The sequence below is a fragment of the Maylandia zebra genome, linkage group LG10 (genome assembly GCF_041146795.1).
Source record: "Maylandia zebra isolate NMK-2024a linkage group LG10, Mzebra_GT3a, whole genome shotgun sequence".
Taxonomy (NCBI): Eukaryota; Metazoa; Chordata; class Actinopteri; order Cichliformes; family Cichlidae; genus Maylandia; species Maylandia zebra.
The window spans coordinates 2,270,344-2,288,179 of NC_135176.1; the positions used below are offsets into that span (position 1 = coordinate 2,270,344).

The following is a 17,836-nucleotide window of genomic DNA, read 5'->3' on the forward strand; positions in this document are numbered from 1 at the left end:
TGTTTTGATCATGATTCAAAACTGCTGCAGAAGAACTTTTGTTTAAAAAAGGAAAAGGTGGATACAAATCAAAGCAGGTACAAATCAGCTCCCGCAATCCTAGAATTAGTTAACATCACCAGTATATAAGACGTTTAATAAATACTAGCGTGTGGTGTGCCTGTTCAAAGGAGTCACAGGAGACTTTTTACACGTGCTCTGTGCAAAGACAGTAAAGTTAACTAATTTAGGTCCATCTTAAACCACGACAAACAATACAAATCCCTCACATTAATCAAAGTTCTGGGGATTAGCACTGGTTGGTCAGCTTTAGCTTTACCGGCATGATGACTTCCTTCAAACTGCGGGCAAGAGCAGGCAAAATCCTTTAAGAGATCCTTTTCTCTTTTCAGTAGTGCACAGGCTCTCTTACAGACGACCCAGCAGTCTGAGACGCAAAGGTCAGAGATATATGCAAACAGCCTTGACCTTGCTGGGGCCTTGTACATGTCAGCATGCCAGAAAGATCCCTATCTCCAATATTTTGACTATAAGCATGAATGAGTGATGGGCACAGACTACATCTATCTCTTTGCTTCACTTTTGACAGTTCAAAGAGGCATGCTCCCACAAACATCATGATGCACGGCCTTGCCCCGTACAAAGTTCATCTATTAAATCTAAAATATCAAACCATGCACTGTTACAGTGCTTGTAATATGTCAGAATACTGATATATGCCTGTTAGTAGAATTACCCTTAGTGTCTTTTACAAAGATCTCACATTGTTTGCTAAAGTATGTGATGACATAAAAGTGATGTTAACAACTGTGACAGCTGCCTAGAAACTACGCGTCTCTGTTGTGGTTTGTGTCGTTCTGCCGGGGCTGATTGGCTGCATGTGCTACACCTGGGGCCAGTGAGCTTGGTTATAAAGGCTCCCTTCTTTGCTCACTGCTTTGATTTGGTTTCCTTGGTTAAAGCAACTCAGCTAAGTTTGTGTTGTAGCAGCTCGTGCCTGCTGTTTGCTACTGACAAACACATTTTTCTCCACCCGGTTCTACATCATCCTGTCTGCCTCTGTTTTGCCGTACTGTGACACAATTAGCTTTGTGGAACAATTGGCTTCACATCTACTTTGCTCAACAGGCAAAATCTGACTTTTTGTTTTGAAATGGTTAACAGTGCTGGTGATAGTGTCGCTGTGGTCTGGCAATCTGCTGTTGACCAGCTTGGACTTACAAGGGTATAATCTGGTTCTCCCGGAGACCCTGACAGGTGGTGAGCAGAGAGTTATGAGTTTATTGGAGTAGCTGTAGTGACTCGTAAAACACCGTTTTGTAAGAAGTTATGGTCACCGAGCTGTCTTTGCCTTGTGCTTTGTGTGTTTGGAGCTTGGTTGTGCCTACACCTGTTTGTATGAGGTTGCTACTGTTCTGTCCCTGTTAGGCCTACGAGCCGTTTATTCTCTTTTAGGCAGTTAAAATGTCAGTGCTGCTGTTTGGTTGTGTGAGGTTCCAGCTGTTTTCCATCCATTGTTCTGTCTTGATGCACGCTCAATCATCCAGGTAAGGAAATCCCCAAAGGTTGATTCTGTTCATCCAGACGTTTTCAGTGGGAGAAACGTTTCGTCACTCATCCAGGTGACGTCTTCAGTCTCAGCTGACTGCAGGTTTCGCCAATCTTATAAACAGGACATTTGCATAATGACTGAAACCAGCCCACTGAAGGAACAATGGGCTGGGAGGCCAGTTGGTCATGAGAATTTGCATATTCATGATCAAAAAACTGATCAAAAAAAGCTGCATTCTGCAGGCTCATTGGGCACCGCTGAATCATCTGCCCCTGCGGCTGGGTTGGCTTCTGAGCAGCAATGAGAAATTAAACTGAAAAACAAAAACTAAAATATCAATGAAATTAACTGGAAAGGTTTAAGCTCAGTATGAGTAACATAAATGCTGACGGTCTGGCCTGTGTCTCTCCTGGGCCTTGGCTTTCTCCTCATTGCATGAGTAATCTGCATTTAGTGCCCCAGGGTAGGATTCGCCCTGTAAGCATAAAGCAAACCGTCTGATGCTCATTTAGCTGATAGCTTGGAAGACCAACTCAGACTGTGGCATTTAGCACAGATGCAGAGATACCTGATGTCCCTGAAGTTATAGAAGTGATGTGTGACATGGGGTATTTCGGTATTTGGATTTCCATAACACTTACAACTAAGACGGGTGAGGCACCTGACCTACCCCAGGCATTACCCATTTCCAGAGTTTGGAGAGAAATGCACTTCTGTCATTTCAATCTGGGTAAATTATTTTACACCAGGGTTTCACAGGTCTTTGAAACACGGGAAATGGTGCAACTGCATGTTTCAGCTGTGCTGATGGGAGAAACCTTCCTCATTTGCTGGTCTGGTTGTGTATAAGTTTCTACCTGTCGGCATTCTGCGGGACTCTGCTACTGAACAAAATCCATTTTTGGCAACCAGGAAGAGGTTTGTGCTTCTTCTGGGCTCCATGGGTCACTGCAGTTATAGATTTTGTAAGAATGTTTCATCTGTGTTTGCTCTGACTTTACTTTTAAAGGCTAAGACGAAGTATGTGTGGTATTCTGCGTCAGCAAACTAACTTTAAAAGTGCTTCTGCAGGCACTGGAGTTGCTGAGTCACCGAGTGGGACATGCTGGCTGGGTTGTTGCTGCTGTAAATTTGGTGAGTATGATAAAATTGTAACGAGTAAATATTTTGAATTTACTAGTATAAATAAGGGGGGACAAGGTTAAGGATGTTTGATTCAGGTGCTGTCCAGGTTCCCGATGGGAATCCCGCCTCAGACACTTTGTTCCTACAGGTTGTCACACAACCTGTAGGAACAAAGTGTCTGTTTTGGTTTTTGTGTTGCGGGTTGTGCTCTGTTTTACAGGAGCTGATTAAAGGAGCTATTGGCTGCATGACCTACACCTGGGCCTGTGAGCTGGGTTATCAAAGCTTCCTCCTGTCTGCTAAAACCTGTTATCTTTTGCTCACTGCCCGGATTTATATACCAGATTCCTGAATTAGCGCTTAGCTACAGGATGCATAAGAAAAAGGAGACGTTTTTAAGGCTCCGTCATACACCCGTGCATGCTTTACACTACTGACAAACAAGTTCTGTTTGTTCTATGCGGTAGTATTAGTTCCCACCTTGTCCAGCCACTCTGCTTTGTTGGGAAAAGAAATGCATTACATTCATCATCAGAATCATTAAATCAAAGTAAAACTACAATTATGCGATTCTCTAATTGTAACACAAGTTCAGATACATATAGATGACGGGGACGCCGGAACAGTGGCATAAAATAAGCCTGAAGTTTCATAAAACATCCATGAAGTTCCAAAAGGCATTTTAATATCAAGTTACTGACTAAAGCTAAACACATTCTGGAGCACAAATCACTCACGTTTTCTGTTTACCGGTTTGACTGCTTGAATTATTGTGTATTTTTATCTATTTCCTCATCATTTTCTAAACTCTTTTAAAGCAGATGACAGTTTGAGAGGGGAAGCGTGTCCTTACTTCACTAAAAGATTTTGCATCTCTGTGTGAGGAGTGAAGCTGTGGACCGGATTGAGTGATAAACTGAAGCGTGTCCAAGCATGACCCAGTTTAAAAGCAGCACAAATTTTTCTTTTTGCAACGTAGAATGACCTTTGACCCACTACTTACACACTACATGTGTGTATATCTGTAAATACAGGCTTTGCTTTGGTTTTGGTGTTTTAACATGTTCATAATTAAACCTCATATCTATATTTAGCGATATCTAAACTGGTGTACCCAGTAATATTATACTGGTGCTGTGAAGGCTGTCCCACCGGTTCATAAAGAATACAACGATGAGTCAGACTTCTTCTTCAGAGACTGCTTCTAAAAAAAACACGGTCAAAGCTCTTTGCCTGTGAGTTTCCTGTCCAGGCCTGTGAACAGGAAGAGGTTGAGCACAACTCTCCTCAGAGCTCTGATCGTCTCCTGTTTGAGCAATTCAACTTAAATTCAGAGGCATAAAAAATTCCCAAAAACCAATAATGCAGAAGAATCAAAATTCACAGTTCAGCCAAGTATCACAATAAAGTAACACAAAGATGGATACATATCAATCTTCCTCTCAGTCTTCCTTGTTTGACTGCAAGTTTGTCATCACTGAGACTGTATTTGGTTACGATCTATCTCGGCGCTCTGTCTCTGACAGTTAAGCGGCATCCTGCCAGTTCATAATCTCCGTTTAGGGCCAGATAACGTTCTAATCTTTGGATTTTAGTGTCTTTTTTTCCCTAGTATTTCAGATAGGGTCCTTTGCATTGTGTGGAAACGGGTGTGTCAGACTGGTCAGGGGATATTTGAGGGGAGGCATTTAATCAGTCAGGCCGTTAGTTCCTCTTCTCTGGGCTCGACTCCAGCGTTTTGAGGACTTGAGACTGGAGGGTTCACTGGAACAAGATTTAAGGTTAAATAAAAACAAATCGAGGGCTCTCCTTTGAATGTAAATGATCGCTGTGTATCTGCATATATATATATATATATATATATTGCAAGTTTTTTCAAAAAGGTCTCAAAGACTTTAGAGTCAGACCTGTTACAGATCGTCAACTTTTCTTTATTATCAGGTGTGTTTCCAGAATCACTAAAAACTGCTGTAATCAAACCTATACTGAAAAAGGACAATCTTGACAAGACACAAATGAACAACTACAGGCCGATCTCAAATCTCCCGTTTTTAAGTAAGATCATTGAAAAAGCAGTTTCTCAACAGCTCAGTTACTTCTTAAAACAGAATAATTGCTACGATGCCTTCCAGTCAGGTTTTAGACAGAACCACAGCACTGAAACCGCTCTGACCAAAGTGTTTAATGACATATGTCTGAATACAGACAGTGGAAAAATGTCAGTCCTAGTTTTACTGGATCTCAGTGCAGCATTTGATACAGTTGACCACAACATATTACTCAAACGACTGGAGAACTGGACAGGTCTTTCAGGAACTGTACTAAACTGGTTCAAGACATACTTAGAAAACAGGAAATACTTTGTATCAATAGGTAACTTCACATCTGAGCAGACAAGTATCACATGTGGAGTTCCCCAAGGTTCCATCTTGGGACCCCTTCTGTTTAACATCTACATGCTCCCACTGGCACAGATTATAAACAACAACAAAATAAACTATCACAGCTATGCAGATGACACACAAATATATATCACAATGTCACCAGGAGACCGAGGCCCTGTACAGGCTCTTGGTAAATGCATTGAGGAAATCAATGACTGGTTGTGCCACAATTTTCTCCAGCTAAACAAAAACAAAACTGAGGTAATAGTCTTTGGCGCCAAAGAAAAACGATTACAGGTCACCAGAGAACTTCAATCTATACATCTAAAAACCACAAACCAGGCGATAAATTTGGGTGTAGACCTAAACTTAGAAAAACACATTAAGACAATAACAAAGTCAGCTTACTATCACCTCAAGAATATATCAAGGATAAAAGATCTGATGTCTCAACAGGACCTGGAAAAACTAGTCCATGCATTCATCTTTAGTAGGCTTGATTACTGTAACAGCATCTTTACAGGTCTACCTAAAAAATCAGTCAGACAACTACAGCTCATTCAGAACTCTGCTGCTCGAGTCCTCACTAAGACCAAAAAAGTGGACCACATCAGTCCAGCTCTGAGGTCCTTACACTGGCTGCCTGTCCGTCAGAGGATAGACTTTAAAGTTCTGATGCTGGCCTATAAAGCTCTGAATGGTTTAGGACCAAAATACATCAATGACCTCCTGACCCAGTATGAACCTTCCAGATCCCTCAGGTCATCTGGATCCGGTCTTTTATCAGTTCCCAGAGTCAGAACCAGACACGGAGAAGCTGCATTCAGCTTTTATGCTCCTTATATCTGGAACAAACTCCCAGAAAGCCTCAGATCAGCTGAAACACTCAGTTTATTTAAATCCAGGTTGAAGACTCACCTGTTCTCAGCTGCATTTGAATAAAGCACCAAATCCACACTTTAAGCTTAAATTTCAAAACTTACATTTAACTACTGATTTTATCTACTGTTCTGATTTTATCTGTTTTGATTTTATATACTGTTGTTTGTTTGTTTGTTTGTCTGTTAATTAGTTAGTTAGTTTATTTGCTTGTTTTAATCAATTTTAAATCATGCTTTTTATTTGTTTTTGTTTCTAATGTTTCTGTAAAGCACTTTGAATCACCTTGTTGTTGAATTGTGCTATACAAATAAACTTGCCTTGCCTTGCCTTATGTTAGGAATTTGTTGGTGTTGTTATTTGCAGAATGCTGCTTCTTTCTTTATTGCTCGCTCTTTAACCTGGAGTCAGTCCGTACGGTCTAATTGCCTGGTCAGCATTCAGTAACACCAACAAGAATAGAAAGCTTATTGCTGTTAAGTAACTGAAGATGAACTAATTTAGATTAAACACACATTGCTTGGGCAGCATGAAGGTTACTGCCATTGCCTCATAGCAAGAAGGTCCTAGTTTGAATCTGCTGTCTGACCAGGGCCTTTCTGTGAGGAGTTTTGTGTGTTCTCTCCACGTACTCTGGCTTCTTCCCACTGTCCAATGACATGCAGTTAGTGGGGTTAGGTTAACTGGTGATTCTAAATAGATAGGTCACATAGGTGTGAATGGTTTCACACAGAAGGGCGTCCCCTGCCTCTTGCCCTTTGGCAGCTGGTATAGGCTTAAGCTCCCCTGCAACCCTGAATTGGATGAGCAGAATAAAGTGGATGGCTAGACATCTTTCTCTAATCTGAATTTGTTCTGAATGAACACAATAACATATGTTTTAGTGCCGTAGATGCTTACAGGTCAGACAGTTTTGGGTAGTGTAATATTATTCCTCGTCCAAACATTTGAAGCTGGCTTTCCTCACGTTTGATATCCCCTTATGAAATTTCTGCAAACCTACTCGGGGTCACTTCTGGTTTGAACAAGTTGAACACGCTGACAGCCACAAAGCTGAGCTCAGCGAGTTATATGCGTTGCATTCTTCACATAACTACACACGCTGCTTAATACATGGGCCAACAGAGAACACCTACAAAACAAACTCAGCTAAAAATAGCCGGTCATTGCTAATAGTTATTTTGAGTGTTTTATTCTGAAACTCCAGAGTGGGTGAAAAAGCAATACTGTAAGTTATTGTCCAACACAAACTTAACTGGATGCTGCGATTGGGCAACAAGAGAAGATTATCTGAAGATGAGACGCATCACCAAGCAACGCATAAGACAGAGTGCTATGTACACAAAGCAGAGACATCACGTTGCAGATATTTAACAGGCTCATTTTCTGGGTCTCTGCAAACATGAGCTTAAAAAAACCCAGAACAATTATATCAGCCAGCCGCAATGTTTCTCTGGTTACAAAAAGCTGAGCCCTTGAGGCATCAGCAGTGGCATGTTAGCTTTAGAGTACGATGAAAAGTTAAAGTGGTCTGAGGAATTAGCCAACAGGCTGGAATTGCAGGTAGCACATCAGCGCCCCTTCTCGCTCATTCATCATCTTGGAGCCTGTGATCCCCCTCAGGGGCAGTTCCCATGGTCTGCGCCAAGCTGAATATGCTCCTCAGCAGAGCTGAGGCATAAAAATAATAATAACACTCCAGGTGAGGCTGCAGATGCAGACACGCCAACTGCGCCTGACATAAGGCTTATAATGCCTGCACACGTGCAGCTGGAGCAGTCGGCAGAGACCCGCCGACTGCGAAACACGACACGAGCTGTCGAGAGAACCTTCTCAGAAAGCACTTCTTGAATTTTGCTTTAGAGGAACAAGACTGCACAAAAGATATGTTGTGGAGGAGAGTGGAATGACTTTGTTGCACAAACACTCGTGTTGATGCTATCAAAGTTTCGTTCCCATTTTGAGTGAACGAGTTAAATCTGTGCTTTCTCTCGCTGCAAAAGATTTAAGAACATGGAGATAAATTGGGCTATTGCACAAACATTACCTTGAAAATTATGCACAATTTAGCTAACCATTAAAGCACGAGGAACTATAGTTAGTTTGATCTTACCACGTCTGACTTTTCATGCATGTCGTTTTTATTTGATCTTCTTTCTTACAAAATGCAAAAAGGAAACAAACACCAGGGTCCAACAAAAGATTTTCAGATGTTTAATGGATGTTGCACTGATATGTAACAAGTTGAAGAACACTGAATGCTTTTTTCCTAAAACGCTCGATGAGTCAGTTTTTGTGAATCTATTAAAAATAACTTACAGGCATGCCAGCTGCAGTAATGATCGTGTAAAAGGATTCCAAGAGGACACGGGACACATGCTTGTTACGTACAAAGAAAACAAAAGAAACCAAAATGTGTTTGTTAGGTAAAAAAAAAAAAGTAAACAACATTTTTAATTCAAACACAAAATGGTATTAATACTTTCTATTTACAGTATGTATTTACAACAATATTACAGTGCTTGTAGGGCACAATTAAAAAAATTAAAAGACTGGAATACTATCCCATGCCTATTTGTGAGGCAGCAGAGGATTAGCATGGAAAAACACCAAACCAAAACAGTCCTGTACAGTGTTTTTGCTCCTGTTAGCAGGGAGCGGAGGCACAGTGTGCACTGATGGATTGTGGGCAGTCTTTGTCACCGTGCTCCGTCAGTTTGAGAATGACAACTTTCCTCTGGAGGTGCCTAGCTTCTGCTGGTGCGGGCTCTTCGGCTGCTGGTTGCACAGAGCTCTCTGTAACTAAGTCCTGGCAGTCCTGCGGCAGCAGCATAGTAATGATGTTCGAGTGTCCGCCCTGCACCGCCAGGTGTAAAGGGCTGAGGCCCTGCTCATCTGACAGGCTGCCACCGTCTGGACAGTGATTGAGCAGCTCTTTCAGGACTTCACAGTGTCCACCCTCTGCCGCCATGTGGCAGGGCGTGCGTAGGGCGCTGTTAGCTTTGTAGGGGTCTGCCCCTTCTTCTATCAGCATCTTGACTGTGGGCAGGTGGCCCCGCTGGGAGGCTAGGTGGAGGGGAGTGAGTCCGTGGGCGCTCTGAGCATTGATATCTGCCTGGTGTTTGATCAAGAGCCGAGAGGTGCTTGTGTGACCCGTTTCAGCCGCCACATGTAGCGGCGTCTTTGATCCAACTGATGTCATGTGGACGTCGGCTCCCAGCTCAATCAGGATCCGTGCCACTCGATACTGCCCCCTCTGAGAAGCCAGGTGCAGCGGCGTGCGCCCATCTGTCGTTTGACCATCTACGTCGGCGCCGGCTTGCTTAACCAGCAGTTTGACGATGCCCAGATGCCCTTGCCAGGCAGCATAGTGGAGCGGCGTCCAGTTGTCCTTGCCCTTGATCTGAACATCAGCACCACGGCTCAGCAGCACCCTGAACACATTTTCCTGGCCATGCTGGCAGGCCACGTGAGCTGGCGTGCGTCCCTGTCCGTCGGTCTCGTTGATGGCCGCCGCCCGGTCGAGCAACAGGCGCGTGATAGCCTCGTCGCCATTTTGGGCTGCCCAGTGCAAAGCTGTGTACTGGTCCTCGTCTTTGGCATTCACATTGGTGCTGCGCCGGCCGAGCAGAAGCTCTGCCAGTGACTTCAGGTGCTTCTCTGTGGCCAGGTGAAGGGGTGTGGAGCCGCGGCCGTTGGCGAGGTTAGGATTTGCGTTGTTCAGGAGGAGGAATTTGACAGCCTCCTCGTTACCCAAGTTGATGGCATGGTGGAGCAGACTGTCTCCTCCGTCAAGGAGAAGGTCGACATCCTGAGGCTGGAGGATCTTCATCAGCTTGGCAGTGTCTTTGTTCCTGATGGCCTCACACAGTTTTCGTTTCTGGACCTCAGCAGAATCTGAGCAGTAAGGAGGAAAAGTGATAAATAATGATACATTTTTTCGTGTTACTTTATATAATTCACAGGAGAGGTCTTTGATGCACGCTTACCGTATGTGCCTTCTTTCTCAAAAGACAGCGTGATAGAGTCTTGGGACGAGAAGGCAGAATCTGCAGAGGAAATCCCAGACAGTCTCTTGCAGGTGCTCTCTTTGCTGTGACAGCTGTCCTCCTTCACGCGATCAAAGCTCCTAGAGATCCCAGAATCCACCTGGCTCAGAAGCTCAGACAGGCTGTAATCCTTCTCGGGTAACATGGCTGACTTCGGACGCACTGGCTTGTTGTCATTAACCTGTAGAGCAAAAAAGGCAGGTAGGGTAGTGCGGTTTGACACAATGTTACAGTATACAGTGTGTAACACATACGAAATGGGTGTGAAAGTTCACACAGCTGATTTATCTAAACACTACTGATAGGAGCCATCAGTTCCTGTGAACAGGATGTTTGTTTCCAGTCACATACACAACAGCACACAGAGTTTTAACAATGCCATCAGTCTACATTCCTCGTATGTGATGCAATGATTGGTCAGGATCAAACATAAGAATTATGTCTGGAGCTCTGTAAAGATAAGCCTCTCGTTGTCTGGACGAGTAGTTAAATATTAATGGCAGAACACATCAGCTGAGAGAGACTGAAGTATAGAACCACTGAGAGGGGTCACGTTTTAAATTCAGGCTAAAATGTGTAAGAGAGTACATGGCTATGTCTTAGAAAAAACAAAAAGAACATTGACATGTAGCTTCGTCATGTAAAAGCAGTAAAAGCTTCGCCGTCGTATCGTACCTGGTCACCCGTGAGTGCTTTAGGGGTCATGGGCTCTGGGTCAGATGTTGATAACCTGGGTGATTTGGGTTCCTCCTGAGGTTTAGAGCAGAGCTCCTCGGCTTCAGATGTGATTTCTGGAACAACAACGTCTCAAGGTCAGGTTGCATTAACAGCAGGGATGGGATTATGCAATACAAAAAGGAAGAAGAGCGCCATAGCACTGCCTTTCACACAGCCAGTGAGGGAACAGAGTGTGCAGTTCAAGGGACAAGCTCATTCCTATAGTGCTAACGAGGGTTGACCACTGTTTGTTAGCAGGTAGAGGCACAACCTACCCTGGAAGCTGGGTCTGGCTTCGGGCTTTGTGGCCCAGCATCGCTGCATGAGGGTCAGGAAGCCTGTGCAGGCTGAAGGTCGACATCGTGGCACCGCTCCCAGGTCTGGACGCACCCCTTTCACCACCTTCACCATGATCTGCAGGATATTGTTCTCTCCTGAGGGGCAAAATCATGCAGTACTTCAGTTTCTAAAAGTCCTTTTTGTTTCACTCAAAAAGCACGTGGTCACGTGGTCTGAGTCTGCTATAATGCTTTTTCTGGTAATGACACATAGAACCAGCGTCTATCGTTATGCCATCATCGCTTCTTTATCGTCGCCATCGTCCTCAGAAAGAGAAGTGCGTGGTCTGTTGTTTCCCACGGAAGCACTCCGAGCTCCTCGTCTAGCCAATTCTATCTGAATGTGGGATCAGCCAAGTCAGTGATTCAGAACAAACAGGTGGAGGCTTTACAGCTACTTCACCTCCTATTGTAGCCGTAATACCCTTTGCAGGTGGAGGAGGAAAACGGGAAGGGATGGTAACCAGGCCACTTATCACTTTTTAATTATATCTGGATCAACAGAGGCGGTGCCAGTGCCAACCCAGCTACCTCACCTTGGCACCGGGCTTCAGAAAGTGAACTGCTACCTGATACGCCTGGGAAAAAAACATCGTGCTTGCCAGTCTGGCCCTGTCCACCTGCCTCCTCTGGAATTTACAGAGTAAACACGAACTACAGCTTCTGTGTGCAGAGCCACACACACACACACACACACCTTGAAAGGTGCAACTATTTTTACCTTGTGTTAACTGGAAATTTAGAGAGTCGATTCCAGCAAGTAAAATGATACAACTAGATTGAAAGTCGATTTATTAAGTAGAAGATTGTGTAGAATTGGAGTTTAGAGCTTCTGTTATAAATAAGCAAACTTGTTAATAACTTATTTAGCCAGTTCAGCCATCTCTTGTGGCCAAACTAGAGAAAAAAGTATTTCTATTGAGTACATTTATGGTCCATCTGTCAAGCAGAGCCACTCCAGTGGAAAATGGGGAGACACTAAGTTGAGGGGAAATTTTAAAAAAAGGTTTTCTGATGATAACAACGCTGACCTGTTTTCTCAAACTCATCATGGACCTTTTATTTGTTACTGATTGTTTACAGATGTTACAGAGGTAGGGGAGGCATGCCACACGAACTACTAGACCTGCTGTTCTAGCTAAACTATCAGACTGACATTGGTGATCATAAAAGACACGGTTGGATGGACATCTTGTTGGATGGCTCACCTTGATAGGGTTTCTTCTGTGTGAGAATCCCCCAGATCACGATGGAGAAACTGGAAAACAGGCAAAAATATACATATAAATATATATAAATCTTTCATGGAATAGGTCTGAGATGTCAGGTTGTGCAGCAGAAGACTGTGTAAATAAAGTACATTTACCCTACTCTACAAGTTCTACTTTAGGGAATGAAATTTCCATTTCCACTGTAGGAATAAGTTACTTATTTCCCTTAACAGACAAAGTATCATACCAAATCCATGTGATTAATCTTAGTGTGAGTCAGAGCTTAACTGAACACACAAAATGTCCCAACAACAACAAAAAAACCCTGCGTTCACACAAAAAGCTTGCATGCAAAGTGCATGAAAAAAAAGCCCAACCTGTAAACATCGTGCTTGGTGTCCGACACTCTGTCCTTCTCTATGATGCTCTCAGGAGGAAGGTAGGCAATAGTGCCGCAGAAGCCGTCTCTACTGATGTCATCAGCCCGTGACAAGCCGTTCCAGCGGGCCAGCCCAAAATCAGATATCTGAGACAGAAAGAGATCAGATAAGACCCTCCAACAGAGCAACCCCTCTGCCTTTCTCATGAAACACCACGGCAGTGATGACTAACTTTGCCCGCTGACTATGACAGGCTGCTAAGCTCTTATTATGTGCACTCAGCGGTATGATGAGGGCAACCCAGCCATGTCCCAGCCTGCAGGAGAGGAGAGGCCCTTCAGATTTGTGTTGGGGAGTGCACACCCACACACACATACACACACACAGACAAAGAGATTTAATAGGAGCTAAATTAATCCTGTTGGGACAAGCCCAGGTGAGGTGTTTACATCCAGGTATTAAACACTAGAAATGACGGTTCCCACCCATTACTCTTAGTACAGCTTAGCTGTTTTGGTTGGACAGAGGCTAGGAGACACCTGTAGACAAAAAACATGTGCAGGACTAATTTAAGAATGATGAAGGGGAGCAGAAAAGCACCTCATGACTGGGATTTCTCCTGAAAGTGCCAAACAAACAGTTTTAAAACAAAGAGGGCTGTGGTTTCACTTCATGTCTGAGCTTTCTTCTAGCATTAAAACATGACATCATCACATTTCCATAAACATACTGTAGATTTCCATAGTTGCTTATTCCATTACAAATTACAGAAAGCAAAAGGATCGTGCAAACAACAACAAACACACACCTGGGTCAAAACTACAGATCACAACAAACTATGTGTGTGTGTTTCCTCCCTTCTAAGCTTCATCACAAACTCTCTACCTTGACGTGATAGTGAGCATCCAGCAGGATGTTGGCCGGCTTCAGGTCCAGATGGAGCAGCGGTGGGTTCATGCAGTGCAGGAAGTTCATTCCCACCGCAGTCTCGTGGATGATGCGAAAGCGGAGCTCCCAGGGCAGCGGCTCATTGGCCAGCAGGGTCTCCAGTGAGCCGGTCTCCATGTACTCCATGACCAGCCCCTGGGGGTCTTCACAGATCCCGTACACAGGCAGGATGTATCGGAACTTGGCTGCCTCCATCTTTTTAGCTTCCTCGAGCAGCTCGGAACGATCCCTGTGTTCAAGGAGGAAAATAAAAATAAAAGATCACGGACTACACAACACTGCATTTTATTGCGTTTCCTGAACCAGGCTCTGTCGCTGAGGGTGACCCAGCAGTTCTTAACAGTGCAAAAAAACATCCACCAGTTTACTGCTGCTTTTCCACTCATCCACTCATCCTGGGGGTTTGGGGGAGGGTGGGGGTGCCGCAGCTGAAATCTGTTTTGAAGTTATTTGGGTGATCGCTTTTTTAAAACAAAGGCTCACACATTCCTCGACTCATGCTTATCTATCAAACCTGCCCTCCCATAAAACATTAACATGATGACTTTGAAGTCACGCTTTGCTCATTAAGCTGCAATAGTTGGTATAACTTTTTGTCCTAACCAAAATTCCTGCACATCACACATCATCCTTACTGAGCTCTTAGCTATGCCAAATATTTATGAACATTAACCTTGAAGGGTGTAGAGGCGTGACCTCTGTATACAACTATAATCCAGGTCTTCCCCGGCTGGTGGTTCTGCTCAAGACAGTCCACCTTGGTCTGCAGAGCATGTGGAGCTCAAACCCAGCTCTTGTTCTCTGCCGCTCAACCTTTGTGCACAGTGCCCCTTATCAGTCTGCCGGGCCTGCTGACATACCTCAAACACAATTGTGTGGGCCATTCATGACCTCACTGCATGCCTTAAGCAAAGGTTGCTTTTAAAATGGAGCCTCTTGATGAGAGAGAGATAAATCACTGTTCATGAGTTTATTTGTAGGAATGTGCTCCAGAGGCAGAGCTGGAGTAGGGCTTCTGTTTTTCTAGTCAAGTCAAGTCAAGTTTATTTATAGAGCACATTTAAAAACAACCAAGGCTGACCAAAGTGCTGTACAGTAAATACAGATAAAAATACAATAGAACACAATTTCGTAAAACACCTCGCTGATCAAATAAAAAATAAATAAACAAATAAATTAAACCTTTCTAAAAGCCAATGAAAAGAGGTGAGTTTTAAGAGCAGTTTTAAAAGTTTCTAGGCTTTTGGAGAATCTGACGTGAGGAGGTAAACTGTTCCACAGTCTGGGTGCAGCCACAGCAAACGCCCTCTCTCCCTTTGTCTTTAATTTATACCTGGGAACATCTAAAAGCATCAGATCGGCTGACCTCAAAGATCTCCTGGGGCGATAAGTACTAAGGAGTTCTGACAGGTAAGAAGGTGCAGTGCCATTTAAAACCTTAAAAGCCAGCAGTAAGATTTTAAAATCAATCCTAAAAGCAACTGGGAGCCAGTGGAGAGAGCAGAGAACCGGAGTGATGTGGTCTCTTTTTTTTGAACCGGTCAACAGGCGAGCGGCAGCGTTCTGCACCAGTTGAAGGCGATGTAGACAGGAACGATCTAGGCCAGCATAGAGGGAATTACAGTAGTCCAGCCGTGAAGTAATAAAAGCATGGACCACTCTTTCTAGATTGTTCCTGCAAAGGTATCATCAACGAAAAGAAATTAGACGAACATAAGAAAGTTCTAAACATAGTTTGTCATTAATTAAAAAATATATATAAAGAAGTGTGTGTCTGGTTATAATAGTTCTTTGTGGCAGTACAAGTGAAGGAGGTACGGATCTCCCCGAATCTGCCTGGTAGGAATAATCAAACATGTCATGGAAGAACGGGCTAGCGCTTGTTTGCGAAGTACTTCATCTAATCCAAAGTGCTGCTCAGCGGCTCTGCTGAACCAAACAATGTCCCTGTTTTAACAGAGAGGCCCGGTAAGACCGGTTCTGCGGCTTCCCGTATTGTCTGTGCCACACAGTGGCAGCCTGCGACACAGGCACACAAAGGTGGCTTTGAGTCCTGGATGTTATGTGTGGCTGAACGACGGTCGCAGTCAAATGACTGTTTATGCGCTCTGCAGATGTTTGAGGGTGATAGTATCTTTGGTTCAGCCTCATCGGATGCTACAAGTCGCACCGCAGGTTTGGGGGGAAGTCGTCACGTCGTCAAAGTTCCTGTTTTGGTCACAGTGACTAGATAAGAAAATCGGACTGTCTTTGTTGCATCAGTGTAGCTGAGGATTGATGTCAGTGATGATTTATATCAATAAACCAACTTTTTTTTTTTTTAAATGAAGAGGTCTTATCACCAATCAGCAGCTGGGCTAGGCTCCAGCCCCCCTGTGACCCTGAAGTGGATAAGGGGAAGAAAATGGATGAATGGATCTGTCAGTTAATATTTCTAATGTGTGGCTGATGAAGTCAGTTTGTGTACGCAGAGTTACATGGAAATGGAAACTTCTCTTCTTCCAAAGCTGGTTTGAGGCAGGTCAGCCTCAAACACACTCGAGAAATGTACAGCTCACTAATTTTCCTTTCATTTGTGAGATCCCGGCAGAGCAAACGAGGGATTTATCAGTCTGAAGTATGAAAGAGAATTCTAGATGGTGATGTAACTTGTAGACCATTCTGCCCACCTATTGAAATGTCCACAACACTGTTTATTGGGGAGATCAGCAGTTAAGCTTTCACAGCAGGAAAAGCAAACAGCTCTCAGCACTGTGGAGCTGCCCCAGAGATCAACCTGCATGTCAGTGCTCCCTCCAACACAACTCAGCAGTGTCGAAATATCCAAACATGCCCTCTTGCTTAGCGTTGAGGCACCTTTACAGCCCCCACAGTGTTTCTAGGCTGGCAGAGGATGAGTCACACATTATCTGGTGTTCACTTTCTCATGCCTGCGTCTAGCATTTGCCCAGAGATTTCTTCAAACGATCACGCTGACATAAAAGGACCTGGTTCAGACTGATTTCTACATCCGGAACTTAGAAAGACCAAAAACACAGGAAGCATCTGAACTATGCCAGAGGACAATACTACTTTTTTCATCAACACCAGGAAAAGATGAACACTAAACAGCTGTGACTTACTTATCATCCACATGAAGGCAGGGAGGGCACTTGATAGCCAGCCATGTTTTCCACTGTACATGCCGGACTTTGTATACTTGTCCAAATCCACCTGAGCCTATTTTCTCCCAGCTTCCAAACTCAGAGGAATCAAAGGTCCTTAACAGCCCCATATTCCCGTGTGGAGAATCCGGGATATCCATATCCATGTTGAGAAACCCGCAAGCAGGGTAAACTCCTTTTTCTTCTTTGACTCCAACCACAAAATCAGAGGAAGTGTACACTCACACACCACCTACCTACTTGTGGGCTCTTCCTTGTTTTTCCCCTCGTCTAGCTCAGCACAGCTCCTCCCTCTATTCAGGTGAAAAGGAGGGGCTGGGCCTGTGTTGCTGCACTGTGACATCATACCCTGGTTTTGAAACACAGAGCAGAGATGGAAAAGTTCACTGGAGGAACTTGACAAGCCACACCACACTGCCACCGAAAGGCTTTACACATGTGCTTTCCAAATGTCCTGAAGTCCCACGCTGTCTCATATATGCTCCGAGAAAGCAGGAGAACGGTCTCTGCAACAAAGCCATGAAGTCAGGAAGCTATTTCATAAACACACCTTTGTCCCACCGTGGTCCATTTTACTGCTAAAGCCGCCTGAGGTGGGTTACGTGATATTGACCCAGCGGTTACAGAATGTGTGGACTCATCTTTTGCTCAGCTGAGGGAACAATGTCTTCTGTTACAGCTGTTACAGTTACTACCAGTGACAAAGATCTGTGTTATTTAACATATTTCATTTCCATGCAGGCCTTTAATCTCCACATTCTCTGCTACTCCATACATATGCTTTCAATAATTCATATGTTCATTAAATGCCTTCTGCAGATACACCGCATCGATCTAAGGACGCACGCACACAGGAGTTCTGTTTCATATCTGTTGTGTGCTTAAATTCAAATTGTATTCATTTGGGTTGCCAGTTAATGAGTGTGACACTTTTTCCTGTGTGCACCTGTCCTACAGGTGTGTGTTGGATACTTTTTAAGGTCAAGGTCAGAAATAAAATATCAGCTGTGGAGCTGATAGAGCTACAGCATATCTATTCAAGGACACCTCCTGCACGCAGGCACCAGCTGGTAAATTATTTATTTTTGT

The 17,836-nt window shown here is 44.0% G+C and overlaps 1 protein-coding gene across 1 annotated transcript; it reads right to left on the reverse strand.

The window, feature by feature from the left end:
• Nucleotides 1-8,131: 8,131 nt before the first annotated feature.
• On the reverse strand, nt 8,132-16,999 carry ripk4 (receptor-interacting serine-threonine kinase 4). The gene is made up of 8 exons (XM_004561638.5): nt 16,706-16,999; nt 13,521-13,812; nt 12,633-12,781; nt 12,253-12,302; nt 10,982-11,140; nt 10,665-10,780; nt 9,930-10,170; nt 8,132-9,837 (listed from the first exon to the last, which is right to left on the reverse strand). Exons 1-8 carry the CDS (start codon nt 16,891-16,893, stop codon nt 8,588-8,590), a joined length of 2,445 nt encoding a protein of 814 aa, XP_004561695.1. The 5' UTR covers nt 16,894-16,999; the 3' UTR covers nt 8,132-8,587.
• Between the last annotated feature and the right edge of the window lie 837 nt (nt 17,000-17,836).